This window comes from Triturus cristatus, chromosome 10 (genome assembly GCF_964204655.1).
Source record: "Triturus cristatus chromosome 10, aTriCri1.1, whole genome shotgun sequence".
Taxonomy (NCBI): Eukaryota; Metazoa; Chordata; class Amphibia; order Caudata; family Salamandridae; genus Triturus; species Triturus cristatus.
Window position 1 is genome coordinate 145,542,559 of NC_140593.1, and position 22,617 is coordinate 145,565,175.

The following is a 22,617-nucleotide window of genomic DNA, read 5'->3' on the forward strand; positions in this document are numbered from 1 at the left end:
CACCTTATCAAAGATCTTGTTGTGTTCTATAAAAAAAATGTATTGGGTGAGGAAGCAATGAAATTGGCTGATAGGTGCTAAGAAGTTTGCTTTAAATTCTTTTAGCAGGGGTAAAAAAAAGTGCCTGATTCAGGCTTTCTGAACATCTCTGATGTGATTGATTTTTTGCATATTGATAGCAAGGCCTGGAGCAGCAGTAGAGATTAATTGCAAAATACCTGAGGGCGGGCAAAGATAAGCGTAGAGCCTGATCATACATCCGTCATTAGATCGAGAAGGTCCTGTATCGAGAGCAAGTTGAAATTAAGAAGGGTCTGAAACTCCAATGAAGCTGTTGATGAAGAGATAGCTGGTGAAACCAACACATAGATAAAAGCGAGACCTATTGCATTGCAAATGCTTGTTTTATTCATATCCAGCTGGGCCGAAGTTAAGAGGCCATCAGGCATCCTTTTGTTTGAATATCCTGACTGAAGTGGCCTGGAACTTCACATATAAATACCACAGAGTGGAAACAAAGGCACACAGCTTATCTCCTCACAGGTACTTAAGACAGGCATGTTTTTGATTTTGTTCAGTTCCTGTAAATAAGAAATATGTATGTACTGTAAGAATGTCAGATGTGTTGGTCTGTCCCAGTATTTGCACAATCACAATTTAAATACCACTATTTTATTTATTTTATAGCTCTATGCAACCCAATGCAGGGTGTCAGAGCTCTTTACGTAACATACACATTACTATGTACATAAAATAAAAATCTGTCATCTGCGTGTTAGATGATGTGCTTTGCAGAAGACAAATTTACCTTCTTTACTACTTTGATTAAAATCTGGAACTTTGCAAAACAAAAATCTCTCCAGCAAGTGCATTAACCTCCAGAGTTATCTCACCATGAGTACTATTCCCTGAGATTTACAGGGCACCTTCACAGCAGATGCCTTAACGCAATCAAATATTTTAAAATGTAGACTTTGCTACCAATTAAAAATACCAGATATACTACCATGCTTCTTGTTGCCAATTTCTTTGTGGTAGGGTTGAAAAAAATAAATGTATTTGTTGAGGCCCAGATTTTGCGTCAGATTGCGCCACTTTTTTGGCACATCCCCAACGCCAAACCTCATTTGTTAAATCTCATAATGCGCTTAAATGTACTCATGATATACCTGATAAACATATGTGTGAGGTCTTAATATCTGATGTCACTTCTTGTGATGTCACTTCCAGTGCGGTCACTTCCGGTGATGTCACGTGCAATGTCACTCGTCGTGACATCATTCACAGTGATGATACGCATCATGATTTCACTTGCTTACTGCCGAACCAGGTTAGTCCCCCCACTTCTTTTTTTAGGACTTGTGCCCTGGTATGAATGAATTAAGCGAAAGGCGATTCGTAGCGCTTAATAAAACTATAAAAACAAGTCGCTAACTACAATTCACAATACAGTAAGAATACATCGATTGTTTGAATGGTTCAAAGACTTCTGGCGCATTTTCTCCCTACGGGTCGTCATCGTGAACCAAAAAACATGCCTGGCACGTTTGGATCGGAGAGGAGTAAGCGAAAGTAGAAGCGATCTGAAACAGAGCCAGTCGCATGCGCCTCCTAGGCAGGCACACTCCCCTGCCCTCTTTGAAGTCATAGATGGCCCCGCCCCCTTCTGTTGTGTCATTGTGCCAAGTGTATCTTGCGCCTCAGACACTGCGCGCCGCCGCGCCATGGAGGGCGCTCTGGGCCGGGCTCCGTCTGTCTGGTGCCTGCTGCTGGGCGGCCTCTGCCTGCAGCTGCTTCCCGGGAGCGCCGCCGAGCGGAAGCTGAAACTAGTGACAGTGGTGAGTGAGCGACCCCCTTGCACACTTGGCAACTTCCTCCCTAGCAACGGGACTAGGCGGTACCAGAGCAACAGTAGCTCCAGGTCTGGACGCAAACATAGCTCACTAGTGCAGGGCAGCTGTAACTGACTCGCGTATGTGGATCAAAAGAAAAGCGCGAGGGGGGCAGGATGGAGTGGGGGCATATTTACAAGGCTCTTCCGCCGCAGGTGCGTCACTTTGAACATGGGGGAAAGTGTCGCACCTGTGGCGCAAGGGATTTGTAAATAAGCCCCCGTGAACTGGTTTGCCTCTAAGCTCTATTCATTCTGTGAAAGTAAAATAAATGAAAACAGCTTCTTTCGAGCCGCACTTTTGGGCCAGGGCATCCCGGCTTCGAAACAGCTATACCGCAGTGTACACCAGACTGGTTCAAAAGTAGCAGCTGTTATTTACTGCCCAGCAGGGCCACGAGCGCTATCCAAAAATGTTTATTGTAATTTGAATATTTTTTTATACAGCGTTCACTACATCAGATGTGTCGTTTCGCACCACTGTAGATGACAGGATTGTTAATGACTCAATTCTGCAATAGGTTTCGAAGTGGGACATTAAACTCTGTGCACTGCAGGCGGCTCACAGACGCCAGCATTGAGTACCTAAGTCACTGACCTTTGTTAGTTGGAAAATACTGTGAATTAGGGTGCCTTAGCGCTAGTAAGTGGTGGAGTTGATTGGGAAGTGGGGGCCATGCCCCCTCGCTCTTCTTGTCCTGCTGTACCCGAGGAAGGCCCGTCTGCCTGGCGCCTAACATCAGGAACATTGCCTGCATTTTATAATTAAAATGCATTCGCTTTATTTGCCCAAGCAGCACCCGCAGCCTACTTTTTTTTTCAAATTAAGTGTTTACATTCCACAGTTAAATGCATCACAGATCCTGTTGCCTGGTCCGGGTTTTTCTCTGGGCGCTGTTTTGGCAACTGTGTATTCTCTAAAGTGGATAAAGTGCTTCGGAGGTTGAACCATAATTTATAAAAAACAAGCATTTGCAATGCAATAGGTCTCGCATTTGCGAGAGTTTGAGCTATTAGCATTGTAAATGACAGTGCCTTTTATTTATGTTTTAAAAAAACCAAACTTAAATAAAAGGCATTGTCATTTACAATGCCAATAGCTCAAACTCGTATAAATGAGAGATCTATTGCATTGAAAATGCTTGTTTATGCTGAAGGTACGTGAGCGGAGGGGCATGAAGATGTGGTTGGTGTATTTTGAGTCATTGACTGAGCATTGTTCCTATGCGCTTCGCGTTAGAGCAGTATATTAAAAATTACGCTGCAATTCCCTTAGAAGCTGCATGAACGGAGTGGTTGATGACCGTGTAGTTATTGCCTTAGAAGAATTGAAGGTGTACAGGAGGGTCCTAGTGGAGGAGCAGCATGTTCCAATATTAACCTTGTAGGCACAGGTGCATTTCCTGCGTTAAATAGGTGACATGTTTTGCATTGAAAGAAAGGATGAGTGTCCCGAGGGGATTACTAATTAAAATGCACCGTTAAAATCAAGCGCCTTACTGCGTCCCAGAGCGGTTGTAGTGGACTTGTTTGCACATGGTGACTTATGTGTGTAATCAAGTTTCTGTCAAGGGGACAATACCCAAAACTGAACGTGTAACGCAAAAACCTTCTAAAGAACAACACTTCTATTTGAAGGCAGCGCACACAAATACCGCACTCCTCTGCAACTAATAACCGAACAGGCAGCTATAATTAAATGTAATGCAATTGTGAACCCCCGCAATATGACTTTTAATTAGCTTACTTTATTGGACACTGCTAAGTATCCATGGTGAGCAATTCATAACAGAAACTGTCGCAAAAAAATTTAATCGCCCCTCTGTGAAACCGAGGACTAGATTGAAGAGTTTACTGAAATAGGCTAGACACCAAGTGCAAAACAGGCATATCTCATGCAAAACTGTGAGCCCTGGTCCCCCTACCATGTTATCGACCTAAGCAGCATGAAATCCCTGGAGTGCACGTGTGGCTTTTTCACCTAAATCTGTATAAGATTTTACCACCAGCTACAGGACGCAGTAGTTCACTTTAAGGAAGCACGCCAAAGGAGCTTTAGGGATTGTGTTTTTTTTTTCTAGTAATTGTTGTCAATGGCTTCTAGGAGCGGACTGTCGAATCTGCCTTAGTTTTGAAGGACTTGCTGGCGGCTGAAGGTGTTGAGAAGGAGAGGATTGAATGAGGCAATTGCTGTGAAAGATTCAGAGTAGGGGAGCACCCTGTTTCAATATTTTTTCTTGTGGGCACGGCCGTCTTTTACGCGTTAAACTGGTGAGACGTTTTATCGTTAAATTAAGGAGCAGTATCCTGAGGGGATTACTTAAAAGCAACTTAAAACAACGCGCCTTACTGCGTTCCCGAGCGGTGGGAGTGGATTTTTTTCTTTCTGGGTGAATAATGCCTTAAGATGTTGTGAAGGGGACAATCGGAGTAGCAGTTGAAAATGTTTGTTCCTGCTTGAGGTACGAGAGCGTAGGCGCATAAACGTGGTTCCCTGGATTTAAGGTAAGTGAACTAATGTTTTTTCCGAGGGCCTTCGCAGCAAAGTTGTATTTAAATAAAGCGTATTACTGTTGTCCGGAGCTGCGCGAGCTGTGGGAGGGGTGCATTTCTAAGCGTGTCATTCTACTTTAAAAAACGAGAAGTTGTGGAGGAGGGTTCATGTTGTGAGAGCGTTACCCTAATGAAATCCAGATCTTTTTTTTTTTGTTTTTTTTTTTGAAACCGTTTATTGCATTTTGAAAAAGTTACAGTTATGGGCCTACAACCACCCGGCCGGCCGCTAGAGTGACAAAAGCATATGACATACATACAGTAAGAGTCTCTTGGCGGTGCAGATTGGTAAAGCAGGAGACATCAATAGCGCAGGCCGCATAACCCCAAGCCCTCAATACGGTTTCCTTTTATCAAAACAGAACAACACAAAAAACCACACCCGCAAGGCAACCCGCAATCCAAAATGACGGCACGTGCTCCGTAAGTGGGGGATCCCAACCAGCAGCAAAACTCTGAAGAGGGGAATGGGAGTAGATCAGGGACTGGGGAACCACGTGCCCACGGCTGAGAGAGGGGGGTCGGCTAGGGGGACGGAGCTGGCGAGGCAGCCGGTAGCAGTGGCGGCTCACAAATATTCCCACGGTAGGCGTTCCAGGGGCCCCAGATTTTCACCCACGCCCCAGGCTTACCCCTCGCCACATACACCACCTTTTCACGAAACATGCACCAATCCATATGTTCTTTCCAGGCCAACACCGCCGGGGGCCTCTGGGATCCCCACAATTGAGCAATATCCCGCTTAGCTATCATGTATCCCAGAGTCACCCACCGCGTCTGCGGGACCGAATAGTCATTTGGTTCCCACACATTCAGCAAGCATCTCCTCGCTTCAGGCAACAGCGCGACACGCGTAACCACACGCAGAACCTCATGCACACCACGCCAGAATCGCTCCACCTTTGGGCACTCCCACAGTATGTGCATGAAGGTTGCCAAAGCACCACAGCCACGCTTACACAATCCGTCACCAGCAAAGCCCATACGTAGAAGCCTTGGCCCCGTCACGTAAACCCGGTGAAGGATCTTAAGCTGGACGAAGCGAAGGCGAGCCGGGATGGCCACCTCCTTCGGAGAGGCCACCGCGGAAATCCAATCCTCGTCGTCCAGTTCCAGCCCGTCGGCCACCCAGGCCTCGCGGAGACTAGTCAGCAGGCACGATCTGTCGTTGATCAGTTTTTTATATATCAGGGAGATTGTGCTGTCCGGGACATGGCCATCCAGCACTCTGTCCTCCAGGGGGGAAGACTCCGGAATGGACGCGACATCCGGAAAGACGGAGCCCAGCGCGTGGCGGACTTGTAGGTACCGAAAGTACTCACTGCCTTGCAGCTGAAACTCCGTCTGCAGCGTCTCAAAAGTTTTGAATCCCCCCCTCGTCCAGAGATCTCCCACCGTGCTGATTCCGATCGTGTCCCACTTCTCGAAGCCCTTCGATGTCCACAGGGAGCCCAACCTCTCAGACGCATATAGCGGTGACGCCCGGGTCAAACGGTCCTTCCACCCCATAGCTGCATTAGCCGCGTGCCAGACACGCACCATGACACGCGTCGGTCCCGTCAGACGGGAGTCGGGCGCGCCAGAGTAGAGCGCTCGATTGTAATCGCCACCGGGCAGGAGCATCTTGTCCATTTCAAATGCCGGGTTCAAGGCGGGCCCGTAAAGGCCATGATTAATTGCAGCTAGTTGGGAGGCCCAGTAATACCGTTTAACGTCCGGGAGGGCGACCCCCCCATCGTACCACGGGAGCGTCAATTTAGCCAGAGCAATGCGCGGCCTCCCGTCCCAGAACAGGCGCCGCTGGAGGCTCTCCACCTCACGGAAGTAGCGCGCCGGAACCAAGTCCATAGTGTTCTGGAGGGCGTACAGAAAGCGCGGCAAGGACATCATCTTAAACAAGGCCGCTCGGCCAAGCGGCGAAAGCGGAAGACGCCGCCAACGCGCAACGTCCTCCTTCAAGCGCTGGAGGGGGGGTAGCAAGTTCCGCTCATAGCGGGCCTCCGGGTCTAGAGTAATATATATACCCAGGTACCGGAACCCCTGGGAGGCAATCTGGATCGGGCAGTCCCGTGGTAGGGCCGGAGCCTCCCCGGAAAGCACATATACGCAGGATTTCGCCCAGTTGATGACGAGGCCTGAGTTACGACCGAAGGAGCGCAAAACATCAACCAGGACAATCAGCGATTTACGCGGGGAGGCGAGATACAAAAGGATATCATCGGCGTAGAGGGACACGCGGTCCTCATGCTCGGGGGTCCAGCGGAGACCACGGATAGAAGGGTGCCACCGTAGCCACTCCGCCAAGGGCTCCAAGGCCAGTGCAAACAGGAGCGGCGACAAGGGGCAACCCTGACGCGTGCCCCGCCCCAGCGCGAACGGGGCCGAGACTCGCCCATTCACCACCACCTGCGCCAATGGGCCCGAATACAACAATTTGACCCAGCTAATGAATCCCGGTCCAAATCCAAATTTCGCCAGCATCGCCCAGATGTATGGCCACTCCAGCGTGTCAAACGCCATGGTGGCGTCTAAGGACGCCAAGATGGCCGGCTCCCGCACAAACGGGACACGCGCAAGCACCCCGTGCAAGCGTCGCAGATTAAGAGCCGTGTTGCGGTGGGGTATAAAGCCAGATTGGTCTTGGTGGACCAGATCGCCCACCACGCCGACCAACCGGTTGGCCAACACCTTGGCAAGGATTTTGGGCTCCGCGTTCAAGAGCGAGATCGGCCTATAGGATGTGACCCGCTCACGGGGTCTCCCCTCCTTGTGGATCACCACGATTGTAGCCAGACGCTGGTCCGGCGGGAGGGAACCCTGCGAGTGGGCCGCCAGGAACATCGCGCGCAGGTGAGGCGCTAGTACATCCGGGCGCAGCTTGTAAAGCTCGATGGGGATACCATTGGGGCCCATGGCCTTGCCGGATGCAACCGAGCGAATAGCCAGGGCTATTTCGTCCGAGGTGGGAGGAGCGTCCAGCAAATCCCTGTCCTCCACCGTAAGGGAGGGCAGCGCGATGTCCCGAAGCAGGGCATGGGAATCTTCCTCCGAGCAGGGGGAAACCGGGGAGTACACCTCGCGGAAGTAATCCGCGAAGCAGGAGACAATGGCTTCCGGCTCGGTGACACACGCACCATCCATCCTCTCAATCAAAGGAACCACACGACTCGCTCTCTCCCTCTTATCCAACCACGCAATCAATTTGCCAGCCTTATCACCCACATCATACAATCGCCCCTGCTGCTCTCTACTAAGGCCCCTGGCCGCCTCCGTGACGAGGGCCCTATAGGCCGCCTGCCTGAGGTGCAGAACATGCAGCTTGGCATCCGTTACCCCGCTCCCCAGGTCACCCTCCAGTTCCGCGATCTCGGCCTCCACCCGGGTCACTTCCTCCCGCTCGCGCCTCCGGGCATGGGAGATAAAGGAGAGGGCCTCCCCTCTGAGAACTACCTTAAAAGCCTCCCACAGGGAGATGGCCGAAGGGACAGACCCCATATTCTCGTCAAAATATCGCTGTAAGGATTTGATCAAGTCGGCCCGAATGGTGGGGTCGCGCAAATACCATGCATTGATTGGAGCCACCCTGCCCTCCCCCCTCGGGAAGACATCGAAATGTAACAGCAATGGGGAGTGATCTGAAATACCCCGCGCCAGATGGCACACCTCCCCCACCCTCCCAGCATAGGCCGCCGGGACAAGGATGTAATCAAGCCGCGAGAGGCTACCATGGGCACCCGAGTGGAAGGTGTATTGCAGCTGTGCGGGATGCTTTAGTCGCCAGCAATCCACCAGGCCCAGTGTGTCTAAAAGGCCGGGCAGCCACGCCTGTGCCCGGGGGAGGTCCCTAGGGGGATGACGATCCATAGACCCAGAAGCTACCGCATTAAAGTCCCCCCCAACCACCAGCAGGCCACCCGGAAGGTCCAGGAGGAGGCGCCCCAGGTCCGCAAATGTAGTGGCTTGTAACCCAGGCGGGACGTACACTGATATAAAAATAAACACTCTACCCTCCATTCTACCCACCAGGACAGTGTAACGTCCCCTCTCATCATGGCGCACCTCATCGATCTCCAACGGGAGCGAGTTCTTGATCATGATACCCACCCCCCGTGAGCCCGAAGTGAAGCCCGAATGGGCCACCAAACGATAGCCCCGCCGATTCATAGCCTGAAAGGAGTTACCTATAAGGTGTGTCTCCTGCAGGAAGACAACATCTGGTGAAATACGTTTCAAGAACTGCAGGACCACACCACGCTTAATCCTATCCCCCAGGCCGTTAACATTCCATGACAACACAGTCAAATCCCTACCCCCCATCGTACGTAGAAACAATCAGTCGTCCCCCACAGAGCATCTTGAGAGCAACAATACAGTAGCGGGTTTGCCTTGCGGTGCAAACAAACAACACACCCCCCCCCACCCCCCCATCCCAACAGAACTCCCCCCTCCCTGCACCCCTGCATGAGCCCAGACAGCCCCCCCAAAGTGCAGTGTGCCTGTCGCCCCATAGATGAAAACTAACTAGTCCCCCAGAGGAGGAGGGAAGCCCCCAACAGACCCCGAACGACCTCCATAGGAGGGGAACATATACGATCAATAAATGGTAAAGGAATATTGTCCCGAGCAAGGCCTATTATTCACCCCTCAATTCTGATCCGGCGGGCCCTCCCCGCTGACCGCACCCCCCCCACCCCCTCGGCCCCGATCTCCAGGCAGAGTGTCCAACCAGTCCCCAGCCGCCTCGGGCCGGTCAAAGAAGTGCGTGCGACCATCGACCTCCACCCTCAGCTTAGCTGGAAAAAGCATTGAGTACTTAAGGTTCAGGTCCCGTAAGCGACGTTTAACACCGAGAAAACTCAGTCTCTGCTTTTGGACCGCCGGAGTAAAGTCTGGGTAGAAATGCACATCCATGTTATCAAGCTTGACCGGTCCCTGTTGCCTGGAGGTCTGCAGGATAGCGTCTCTGTCCCGAAAGTTAAAAATCCGGGCAATGAGAGGCCGTGGCGGGGCACCGGCCTTAGGTCTGCCTCCAGGGACCCGGTGAGCACGTTCCACCGCAAAAAGCTTACTCAGCCCCCGGGGCTGGAGATGGGTAAGGATCAATTCTTCCACAAAAAGATCTGCCGCCTCCGCCTCTCGTCCCTCCGGCACCCCCACAATACGAACATTATTCCTCCGGGCCCGACCCTCGGAATCCTCCAGTCGCCGGTCCATCAGGGCGCTCGCCTGGCCGAGCCGGCGCACCTCCTTCTGGAGGGCCACCACATCCGTCGTGAGGCTCGTTGTGGTGTGGGTCAGGGAATCGACCCGGTCGTTCGTTTTGGACAAGTCAGCCCTCACGAGGCTCACATCCACAAGGACCGAGTCTATTTTTTGCGCTAGGGTGTCGAAGCGCTGGTCCACCGAGGCCTTCATCTCTGCGATGGCGCCCATGACGTCCCGGAGGGTCAGATCCACCGGCTGAGCAGATGCTTCCGTCGGGCCCGCCGGGGATGTGCGCGATGTCTCCGGAGATCCCTTCTGGAGAGTGTAGCGGTCCATACTGTTGGATTGGTGCGCCGGGCCACGGCGGGTCGTCTTCACCTTCGCCCGGTCGCCATCTTGTTTGGTGGACATGCTTGCTCTCCCACCGTCGTGCCAATCTCCTCGAACGGGCCGATAAACCAGTTCACGGGTTCCGGGGGGGGGAGGGCGACCACTGGACCGCAGGACGACCCACAGCCGGCGGGTCAGCCGGGCACCTGGACAAGGCCACACCACCGCACCCCGCTCCGCAACCCTACCTCGCTTGAGGGCAAGGAGGGCGCGAAAGCGAAAGTGAAAGCGCGGGGTACGGGAGTCGCCCAGCCTTGCCCGCCGCTGTTGTTCACTTTGTCCCCGGATCGCCCCACTACTCCAATCCGGGGGGCCGGCGCGGAGAAGGCCGCAACCTTCGATCGGTGCTCCCACCGGTGTCCGGGGTCCAATTCGAACCCGGAAAACGGGTGGCGCCTCAGCTCGGGTTCACCGACACAGTCCCCTCAACAAGAACAGGATATCACCAGGATTAATTCAGGAGGTCGCGGAGGTCCTCGGGAGCCTCGCACCTACGCGGCCATCTTGGTTGCGCGCTAGGCTCCTCCCCCCTGAAATCCAGATCTTGAAAGTAAAAGTCGATTTCCAAGTGAAGGAGCACAATTGTAACACAAATTTAAATGTCTCTCAATCTCTATTAAGTCTATACTTACAAGATGTGTTGTGTTCTTAGTAACTAAAAATCTTTTCCGCGATGTAAGCGACGCTGCCAAGTTCCCCGTCTGGAATTCTGTGTTATTTACCCAGAAAAACAAGACAAGCCCGGCGGAGCGTGGCGCGCGCGCTTGGCGGGGGTGCGTATTCCAGGCGGGGGAGCGCATTCCAGGCGGGGGAGCGGACCCTTTGAAGTGCGCTGCCAAACGGATTGCATGGCGGCACGATGCGCGTGATTGTGCGCGTGCTAGCCATGCAATCCGCTTTTTGGGAGCACTTTTAAAACCCCCTTACAATAGTCTTGCTTACGCGATTGCTTACGCGATAGCAAGGCGAGACCTAAAAAGACAGCCCTTGTCAATATCTTCTGTTCACTGGCCAGACATTACGTGAATTTCTTTTTCTACATTTTGGAATGCGCTAGTGCAACTAATGTACATTTCCGATCACTATAATGCATATGCTTTATTTTTTATAACCCATCCCTTCCATGCACACTCATGGGTAGCTTGAGAAGTACACTTTAGGAGAGCAGAACATTTAGTCTATGCCCTGTCATGTGAGAGGGTTGCAGACTGTCCTAGCTTCAAAGCATACACACCTCGTTCCATTGTGGGACTTGTAGTCCTGCATTTATAATGGCAAGTATAGGACTGCAAGAATGAAAATGAACAGCTATATGAGAGGAAAAATACTGTTTCTCGCTAAAACAATCACTAAACTCAGCTTTTTTTTGTACTGTGATTCCCCCGCACCAGGCTTGTCCAAATAGTAGCCCGTGTAGCTCTCCACCTACCTGTAAGTAGCCCTACTGTGTGCTGCCCAGTTTACTGAATTTAAAGCTGTTACTTGGTCGAAATAATACATGTGTACTTGAGACAAAAATGTATGTAATTTCAGAACTCATGAGTTGATGTTTGGAGAAAAATGGATGAATTTCCAAGATATATCCAAATTTGATATTTAAATGATAAATCATGTGGTACTGGGGGGATAATTACCTTGGTGCCAAGGGCATTGCAGCTATGGCAGCTGTGTGTTACCCATGTACATGTATGCATGCAAACCTGCCTGATACACTGAGTTGATCACTGCTAGTGATCCTGCATATGGTGGGCACTAATGTAAACATTTCGGATGGAGTCTCGAATACATTAACGAGCTCTCCAACAACATCAGATGCTCCCCACTCCGCACACCTTCAGGAAGAGCCTCAAGACCTGGCTCTTCGGCCTCGACTGTTCCGGAACCGCATCTCCCCATCTCCCCCTTCTCCCCCCCGCGCCTTGAGACCCTCGCGGGTGAGTAGCGCGCTTTATAAACCCCTGATCGATTGATTGATTGAGTGTGGGTAGCTTGGCATGATTTTCATTGAATATAAGCAGCGGCAGCTCCTCCGCAAGGGCAGAGGAGCGTCGCCCCACCAAAAACGGCAGGAAAGGAAAAATAAAACGACACTAGTTTTATTTCTCCTATCCTGCGGAGTCTTGGGGGGGAGGTGGGTGACAGCACAGAGGAGCTTGATAGTGCACTCCCCCTTCACTTCGCATGGCGGTTGGGCCTGCCGTCTCAGGCTCAGTGAAGCTCTCGCCAACATGTTGGAGAAAGCAGGCACAGACTCCCAGTCTGTCCTGGAGCCCTAATCGAGGGCGCTCAGGCCAATCCTGAAGCTGTTCTCATGTGAGAGCAGCTTCAGGATTGGCCGCATGGCATTCTGGGAGCCTGTGCCGAAGAAGAGGAGCCAAGGAGCGCGACGCAGGTCGCGGCTGGCTGAAGTTAAGTTAAAAAAAAAATATTTTTTATTTTTATTTTGCCCCCTCCCTTTGTGACCCCTCTGCTCCCCGCACCTTCCCCGCTCGCCCGCCTTACCTCTTATAGCAAACACCAGCCGCTACTGAATATAAGTAGCTCTTATTATAGAAAAGGTTGGAGACCCATGCCCTGCACCAATAAAGTGTTTATATGACTAGCACATCGAAACACTGGTAGACTCTATTAAAACCCAAGTCAACGGTACTCATTGTATCTGTGTCTAAAAGATCAAAGGCTTTGCCTTAATATTAGCCACACCTTGCACTGTGCCCTGGAGAAACAGCATTTACAAAGCTGTCATTACCACGCATTACCTTCACCACGCGTCCATTACAACGCATTTGTCTCTACAAAGGTTGTCTTTGCCATGAACACGTTTACCACGCATTCCATTACAACGAAAAGGTAAGTGTTTCGCAGGTAAGTGTATTATATATGTGTATATATATATATATATATATATTCACTGAAAAAACCATAGGTTTCACACATGTTATAGTTAGCGGAAATTTTACTGATAAAAAAACAATGAAATTCCCCCGTTATAGTTAGTGCAGGCAACTATAACTCACGCGACCGCAATCCTCTGCTGATGCTAATACTGTATTTAGACACTTATTTGCCCATGTCTTCTTTCATACATTTTTAGCTATACATATATTACAAATATTTTTTTTTCATAAAGACACATATGTCATCAGCAGAAGATTGCGGTCGCGTGAGTTATAGTTGCCTGCACTAACTATAACGGGGGAATTTCATTGTTTTTTTATCAGTAAAATTTCCGCTAACTATAACATGTGTGAAACCTATGGTTTTTTCAGTGAATTTGCAAGGTTTTTTAAATGCTAATTCCTAACTATAACGTGTGTGAAACCTATGGTTTTTTCAGTGAATTTGTACGGTTTTTTAAATGCTAAGTTACTTTACGCCATTCGTGGCGTGCGCGCCCACTTAACGCAGTTCGTTCCGTGCGCGCACGGTAAGCACGCGGTGCGCTTCGCGCACCGCGCGCCCACTTTGTGCCCACGTTACGCTAGATGGGCCATGTACGCACGATGCGCTTCGCGCACCGTGCGCACATGGAGGACATATGATGCACTTCGTTTTGAAAGGTAATATTTTAATTTTTCGTAATTTTTATAAGCCATGCACAAATCGTGCCCTTCGGGCACCATTTGCACACGGGGTGGACAGAGTGTGGATAATTTTTTTTCTTTTTTTTTTTTTTAAATATTATAGTTTATCACATCTGTTATAAGCCATGCACAATTAGTGGCCTTCGGACACCAATTGCACACGGGGTGGGGAGAGTGTGGATAATTTTTTTTTATATATAATTTTTTACTGTACGCGTACGGTAAGCATAATCGGCGAAATTAGCGAAAAAAAAAAAAATCCGTTTTTGGCCTTGGGGGATCTTTGGGGACTCCCTCAACATGGCTATGTGTGTGGGAGCTGTCTAAACAGCCCCTTTACATGTTTTTGTGCTTTGTATTTTCATCATCACTGTCAGTGCGAGAGAGAAAATGGCGGCCGCCGCTTCCTGGTTTCGGCCGATTCGAATGTTTACTAAGATCTAAGAGCCAATCAGAATCGCGCTCGCGCACGCCACCGTACGCGTACGGTAAGCGTACCGTAAGCGCACCGTAAGCTGGCTCAGATATATATATTGATTTAAAGGCTATTTTCTCAGAATCTACTGAACAGATTTACACCAAACCTACAAAAGGCACTTCCTTGACCTGAGGACTACCTCTCTGCCAAATTTCAAGTAATTCTGTTCAGCCGTTCGGGCTGTAGCCCTGTCTAAAGGTCCTATGGAAAAATGCATGGGAAAAACGCGTTTTGGGACCCCCCTTTTATCTCAGCCCCCGCTTGACGAATCCCCCCGAGACTTTCAGGGTAGGAGCGGAGCGTAGCGCCCCACCTATTTTGAAATATTCGCGAGGATTCGTCGACCGGCGCCAAAGTTATTCAAAATAGAATGTTGCGGATTTCCTATGGAAACGTGGTCCTAACTATAACTACCTACTGGCGACCGCCAGTAGGTAATATATATATATATATATATATATATATATACATTCAACACAAACAAGTGTATTATATATGTGTGTATGTATATATATATCTATATATTCAACACAAACAAGTGTATTATATGTGTGTATATATATATATATATATATTCTCCATTTGACCAAATGTTGGAAGCAAAACGAATTTGCTTATCGAAGGATGAATATGAAAATGAAATAACTAAAATGATTGGAAGATTCACCCATCGAGGTTACCCACCAATTGTCCTAAATGAAGCTAAGCAGAGGGTTGATTAAAAAAAACAAGAGAACAATTACTGTACCAACAGAACACTGGACCAACTATGAAAGTTGCTAAAGTAAAAAGGCGCCATCAAAAAAATCCTGCATAAAAGTTGGGATATATTGGAAAAGGACAAACATCTCAAAGAAGTCATTGGCACGGGTCCCGAGCAGCATACAAAAAACAAGCATTTACAATGCAATGGTCTCGGCAATATTATAGGTAGAGCTATTGGTATTGCTCATTGTTTTTTTTATCATTTTTGTATCCCTAAATAAATGGCATTGTCATTTCTATTGGCATTAGCTTTTTTTTTGCATATGTTTGAATTTTTGAATCCAGATATATAATACAACAAGTAACATTACACCTACAACAAGCCAGGGCTATCAGCTTTGTCAATGGTTGTTAGTTGCATAAAAAAAATAAGCAACAACTATGGCTGTGTTGTATATAATATTGAAAATGTTTCAGTTTTTAAAATGATGAGACTGTGAAAGAACTAAAACGAGTCTCTTTGAAGTTACATCAAAGTCTTTGAGCAGGGGTACTGATGCAGAGTTAAGATTTTCTTTCCCACCCTGAGGGTGAGGGCAGAAATGCAGAGCCCGATAGGGACCCGTCTCTGCAACTGCTTTGAAGAAGCGCCGGTGCTTAGCACCGGCAAGACCCGGCACACTTAAAGCCCTGAAGCGGGTGCCACATTCAGCACTGTGTACTGGAAGATAATCGCAAACAGCTTGGAATTAACAACTGTCTATGACAGACCAAAGCTCTGATGGTGGAGAGAGTGGGTTTGGTATCAGTGGATTGACAGCTTGTCATGGGCCCTAGTCGAAGTAAGGAAACGCGCCATTGACTGATGTGTGAACTGGGAAACACAGCAATATTCCGAGTGCAATGAGCTACTCTAGCCTGTGTCCCGGTGTCACTGCTCCTGCTGCACCAGTGGAAATTATGCCCCTGTTCGGGGTAGCTGCTCTTCAGCACGCCACATGCTGTACAAATATTCACCATACTGTGTGTCGGGGCCCTGCGCACGCTGGGCGGGGCCTGCCTGGCATGTGATGCCGCTTCCTACTGTACCGCCTGGAATGCGGTTTGCCATAGGAATGTAAGGTCCGTATCCAAACCGCCACCGAGACTCGGCCAGTTTTTCAGGGATGTGCACCACCCTGTGCCTCAACCCCTCCACCTCTGTGTGCACGTGCTTGCAGGGGCAGGCATGCAGCGTCACCTCCCCTCCCCCCCCACACACACAGATGGCCGGGGAGCCGGGCCCGCAGCAGCCGCTCATCTGGTACGCATTTGCAGACTCTGAAGTAAACCTTCATTAAGTGGCAGGAGCACACTGCTTCCGATTCATTCACCAGCGCAGTAAGGCACTCAGTTTTCTTTCACAGAATCCCCAGGGGGGCCTAAAAAGCACCACGTCCAGGGTGAAAAGTGATTCTGACGGCACGTCGCTCTCCGGACTCCCAAATATAAACTCCCCTGCACGTCTCTCACCCTCAGACACTCGCGCCCCTGACTCGGGTTCCGCTGAATTCTCCGACGTCTTTCATGAACTTGCTATATTTATTCAAGAGGTCATGAAAGGAACATTTTGTTTCCCCGCCCCCAGTTATTTTATAGACCTAAATTAAGCCTGCGCCCTCACCTCTGCTCTCAATTGACTGCATGGGAACACTGTAAGGAAAATGAAGGGGAAAAAAAAGTCACACCCAGCTGCCCTCCCGCCTTAACCACCCCACGACCCCCCACCCCCTTTATTTTCAGAGAGGCATCGGGTGGCGAAAAAGAAAACAGGCATCAGCGAACCTGATTCCAGAATAATTATATCTGGCTTTTGTCCGCCTGCGAATAACGGCTTCCTCTCTCATCACGACGAGTGAGCCTCTGTAGTGCCGAATCGGCATTTTCACCAAAGAGTCACGGGCCCCCAAAAATCGGGAGGGGCTTCTCCCAGCCTGCAATGGAACCATGATCCCGGAGCGCGAGCTGGATGCGAGCTTGGGGCTCTAAAAAGGGAAGACGGCGGAAAATCCAAGCCTCTGCTGCCTGCTCTCTACCTTCCTTGAGACTGCCACGGCGAGCGAGCCCAGCAGCCAGTCTTCGAGCCGAGACCTAAAAATGGCGGATGGAAGCTTCTAAACTTTTTCGGATTCGGGGGCGTGTTCCTGCTGTTCGAGAAAGGGCGTGGCTAAAAAGTGGAAAGAACAGCACGGAACACGCCCCCGAATCTGAAAAAGACGGAGCCTATTTGGAGGGACGGCTCTCTCCTCCAATGGCTGGCCTCCGTTTAGGAAGCCAGCCAATGGAGGAGAGGCAAAAAGAGAGGCGGGCTAAAGAGCCACTCTCAGAAACATTAAATCTCCGACTTCCGGTTCTGCCTTCGGCAGACCGGACGGTCCTCGACCTAACAAGGTCATTGGGGGACATTCTTACGCAAAGTTTTTATGATCCCAGAAAAGAAAGGAACTGGCTATCAAACAAAAAGAATGGTTCTATAAAATGCAATTCCCGTAAAACCTGTGAATGTGGATTAAACCCAAAAATTATATCAGACCTATGGGGGTCGCATTGTTACAATTCAGGACCGAATAATGTGACATTAATTATGTGTGGTAAAAATGTATGTGGTAAAGACATGCATGGTAAATACTAATGCGTTGTAATGGACATGTTTTAAAGGCATGCATGGTAATGGCATGCATGATTCTGTCAAACACAGTATGTGCAGTCATGTTAGTGTCATGTGTACCCCTGCAGCACTGTGCAAAATAGCGTATTACTTTAAACTGAGCCGCCTACAAAGATGGCCTCCTCTGTATTGTGTTGTTACAGTTTAATGCCCGGTGCCGCGTACAGGTACAGTGCTTCACAAAGACATTTCACGAGAAGCAGCTTCATATAAAAGCAGCCCCTCGATGAATTTGACATAAACAGTCCACCTTTCCCAGGTGCACTCTGACTGTGCAGTGGTTAGACTCATCCTGCAAGGCATGGTGCCAAGTATAAGGCGAGTGTTCAAAAGCAAGCATACTATAGAAACGACAGTGCCCATCCAATGCCAGCCGTCCTCTGAGCACTAGATGTCGAAGTGCTTCACTTGCAAAAGCCCCTGGTACAGCACTATCTACTTTTCCATTCCCTGTTACAGCAGTATTTTACAAATACAAAAAGTATACATGAAAGTCTTCCACAGCGACCCACTGCCTACGCACAAACAGTACCAGGTCCGCTTGGCTTCTTCTAATGTACTCACTGCTATGACAGAACCTGTGCTGTGCTGTGCACATGTGCTAAATATACTGAGTGTCTCTCACATTTGCTGACAAACACCCGCTACCTTACGCCTAGAGGCAGCCACACGCCGCCTCCACAGCCACTGATGCACTGACCTCATTTCACAGCTGCAGCCCATCAAGCTGTCATTAGACACCAGAGTCCTCTCTCACAGCACCCCAACATGTCTCACTCGCTCGCACACCCAGTGCCCATTTCTTAATACCACTAACTAAACCTGCTGACTTTTGCAGCCACTACCTACTTCTCACAGCTGCTGACTGAGCAACATTAGTTACATGACCGCACTAGCTCACGTGCACTGACATTAACCCCCACTCACTTCCTGTCACCACCGCTGCCTGACTCAAAGGAGCACTGACTGCCGCTGAGTACCTGTTACAGGACCTGACAGGCAGTGACTACATAACACAGGCAACAAATGAATTAATATTGAAATTTAAATAGTGTATGCAATAACGACATCAGGGCCCGCCAGGACTGCGGTGAACCGGCAACCTTCATCCTCCTAGACCCGCCAGCCACTTTCGACACCGTCTCCCATCACATCTTGAACAATAGACTCCACAACACCGGAATCCAGGGAGAGGCCCTCAAATGGATCGCCTCATACCTCACCGGAAGAACCCAGAGAATCCGTCTACCACCGTTCACATCGCAACCCAAGCAGATAATCTGCGGTGGTCCCTAAGGATCGTCCCTCAGCCCCATCCTCTTCAACACATATATGACCCCCCTGGCCAACATCATCAGATCGCACAGACTCTGCATCATCTCCTACTCTGAGGACACCCAGCTCATCCTCTTGCTGCCAGAAGACCCCTCCACTACTAGAGGCAACTTCCACAGATGTATGGTGAACATCGCTGGCTAGATGAAGGACAACTGTCTCCAGCTCAGCACAGACAAGACGAAAGCTCTCATATTTGGGAACAACACCTCGCCATGGAACGAAACATAGTGGCCTGCTGATCTCTGCCCAACCCCTGCCGGACAGACCACGCCGTCAACCTCAGCATCATCTTGGGCAGCAAGCTATGTATGAAGAAACAGGTAAGCACAGTATCATCTGCTTCGTTCCATACCCTACGCATGCTCTGCAAGAACTTCAGATGGCTCCCAGTCAACACCAGAAAGACTGTCACGCAGGCTGTTGTCACCAGCAGGCTGGACTACAGGAACACACTGTACGGAGGAATTTCCTCCTGAAGACACTACATACAATACAAAACTCAGCAGCAGCACTCATCCTCAACCTCCCCAGACGGACCCACATTGCACTGCACCTCAAGAAGCTACACTGGCTCCCAGTCCAGAAGAGATGCCAATTCAAAATGCTGACTCATGCATACCAAGCCTTGGACGACAAAGGACCAGCATACGTCAACAAATAACCTTCTACCAACCAACCAGACACCTACGATCCGCCTCCCTCTTCCTTGCAGCCACTCCCTGGATCTGCCGAGGCTACATTCGAAGATGCATCTTCTCTCACCTGACAGCCAAGGCCTGGAACTATCTTCCCGTACACCTGAGGATCACCTCATCACTCCGGGAATAAAGGAAAGGACTCAAGACATGGCTGTTCGACTGACAGAGCACCGCAAAGCAGCTAGCAACTCCAGCGCCTCAAGACCCACACAGATGATTTATTGCGCTTTATAAGTCTTGATTGATTGATATACATACATACATATATATATATTTATATATACATATATATATGTGTTTGTATATATGTGTGTGTGTGTGTGTGTGTATATATATATATATGTACACTATATTAACACCAATAATACAAATATTTCTACTACTACTTTACCAGTGCTACTGATAATATTACTGATTAGGCATTATAGTCTACTACTCAAGCCTTTGACTGTGGTTAATGCCCTCTACGGACAGTCTTAACAGCTGTTTAAGTGTTAAAGTCTGACAGTATGTAGACCAGGGGCCAGTGGCAGATTTAGGATTTGGTGCCAGTTGCAACCCTTTCTCTACTTAGGGAAATTATGCAAGTTAGATTGAAAACGTTATTTTCTTCGTACTGCAGCACCAATAGGAACTGGTAGTAAGAGTTGATTAATTCATTCCTGTTGTAAAAAGAAAAAATGGCCCACTGTGTGACTTGAAATCCATTTTAAAACAAGATTTGTCAATGCCAGTGGTTTTGGCTTTAGGGTTACAGTAGGATATAACTTTGATTCATTTACTCAGATCTGTATTAGAGAATCCGTTTTTTTCTAGATTACTTTACCCTGCATTTAACTACTGGAGGATATCACTTTGACTCCCTTTGATGGCTTTACCTTCCTTTTGATCATAAATGGTGATTGCTCACATTAGTCTGGTATGTATTACAGCCAGGAAGTAAGTTACTCAATTCCTTTATCCAGTATCTGATTACAGAATGAGATTACTCTGCTTTCCTTATCTATAATTTTATTGTTGGAGGTTTCTCAAAACATTTCCCCTGCATCCAATCCCAAAGCATGATGGCAACGATTCTGTTATCCTGCATCTCACAACAAAAGAAAATGAATTCATGTTATCACCCCTCTTTAGATAACATGAGATTACTGTGATTTTTCTGATTACTCTGCACTTTACTGAATTACTTTAGTTCCTTTATTCTGCATTAGATTGCAGAAGGAATTTGCTTTAATTATATTGAACTCCAGTGGGTTACAGGAGATTTCTTTGATTGATTAGATTACATTACATTTCGGAAGATGATTACGCCATTTGTTCCAGCCCGCATTAGAATATAGCATAATAATTTGGTTACTCTAGTCTACATTACATTAAATGTGATTGCTCTAACTACTGTCCTTTGCATTTGATTACAACAATAATAGCACTCCAATTATGTTACCTTGTGTTAATTTACAAGAAAATACTCTTGATTACTTTTGCCTGCATTTGATTGGTGTATTTTTTTTTCCGGCTATATATAGCGCAAACACAACCCTAAGGAATTGGAGCGCTTTACATGAGCACCAGTTATATTACACAAGGACATATTTTTAATTTTTAGGCACGGGGAGATTAAGTGAATCGCCAAGAATCACAGAATGTTGAACCAACGCCAAGACTCGAACCTGGTTCCCCAGTTACACAGTTGACAGCCCTGGCCATTATGCCAGAACCTCTCCCCAAATGTATTACAGACAAATACTGGGATTGTTTGCGCATCATACTGCAGAAGGTGATTACTCTGTTTACTATGCCCAGCAGAATTTACAAGGCATTACTATTGATACTTTATGCGTTACTGAGTTGTAGGTGATTACTTAAAATGCTTCACACTTCTTTACCCATAATAAATCACAGAAGAACATACTCGTGTTTTATTACACTGCATAGGAATTTGGAAGAGAATTACTTTGCATTAACTGTGTTCCCTTGGTAGTCCAATAAGCTTCATTCCACAAATCATCTCATAAAAGCATGTCTCATACAAACTCATTTTTTGTCATAAAACTTAGATATAGTGATTTTAAAAATAGTATAAAATGATTAATATATATACAATAAACATAGACTTGAATAAAAACTGATTTAACAACAAGGACAATGCATTTAATAAAACATTGGATCATCCAAGTCAGTACGTTAAAGGTTGGTTTCTGATTGAAAAAGTGAATAAGCGCACACATTACTTCTGTGAGACAAAACATCAGACATATGTGCCAGCCGTTTATAAATCAGGTAATGTGGAGGGAACATGATATTATAGCCCTCATCTAACTCAGGTGCTTGGCTACAGCTATTGTAATACACGGGAAGGTGTCATTACGCAGTATTCTCAGTGCGATTCTACATTTTCTAACCCCCAGAGACCTACAAATTGGAGATAGCCACGCTTTGCGCAGGCTGGGCACATAAATAGGACGTGGGCATAGGAATCTTCCGACGTCTCACAGAAAGGGCATTTGCTATCGCCCAGGATTGCCCATTTTGCCGTAAAAGATCTCAAGGGCTATACCCCCACTCTGAATTGGAAGTACAACTTCCGGTCATGGGGTTTAGATGTGATATCCCAGTACTTCTGCAGGTTAGGCCGTGGTTTGACTGCTAAATAGGTCCCAGTTAGGGATAAGCTGTCGCATCTGCTGTAACTATTGTGGCACACCATATCCCGGTATCTTTCTTTTATACTCTCGTTTGAAGGAAATGGGATGTTCGTTGGGTTTTCCCATAAATTTAGCGTACCCATTTTTGGCGAAGATACTCTTACTTTACGTAGCCAACTGATCTTATGGAAGGAATCCGCTTTGATTATATCCCTAAGGCCTTCAGCATATGGTAACAATTCTGGTGTACTCCAGATTCTGCGCCAATACAGAATGGGACGCAGCCTGGCAAAGTCAACCAGAGCTTTACGGAAATGGTAATACCGGGGTGCTTTGTAGGAGAGCGGTGATGTTACGCAGAAATCGGTTTTCAGCAATGTGAGCTGTCACATATTCTCAAAACCCCAAAGTTCTGCCCGATAT

The 22,617-nt window shown here is 48.2% G+C and overlaps 1 protein-coding gene across 3 annotated transcripts in view; it reads left to right on the top strand.

Annotated features, from left to right (window-relative positions):
- The first annotated feature begins 1,678 nt into the window (after positions 1-1,678).
- ACP3 (acid phosphatase 3) overlaps positions 1,679-22,617 on the top strand; it is a 319,800-nt gene continuing 298,861 nt past the window's right edge. For 2 of the 3 annotated variants that reach the window (XM_085630668.1, XM_085630666.1), the window contains exon 1: positions 1,689-1,838. In XM_085630668.1, the coding sequence (XP_085486794.1) occupies positions 1,725-1,838 (114 nt within the window). In that variant the 5' untranslated portion in view covers positions 1,689-1,724. Of the gene's footprint in view, positions 1,839-22,617 lie in introns of all 3 variants that reach the window. The other variant, XM_085630667.1, reaches the window with a different exon arrangement.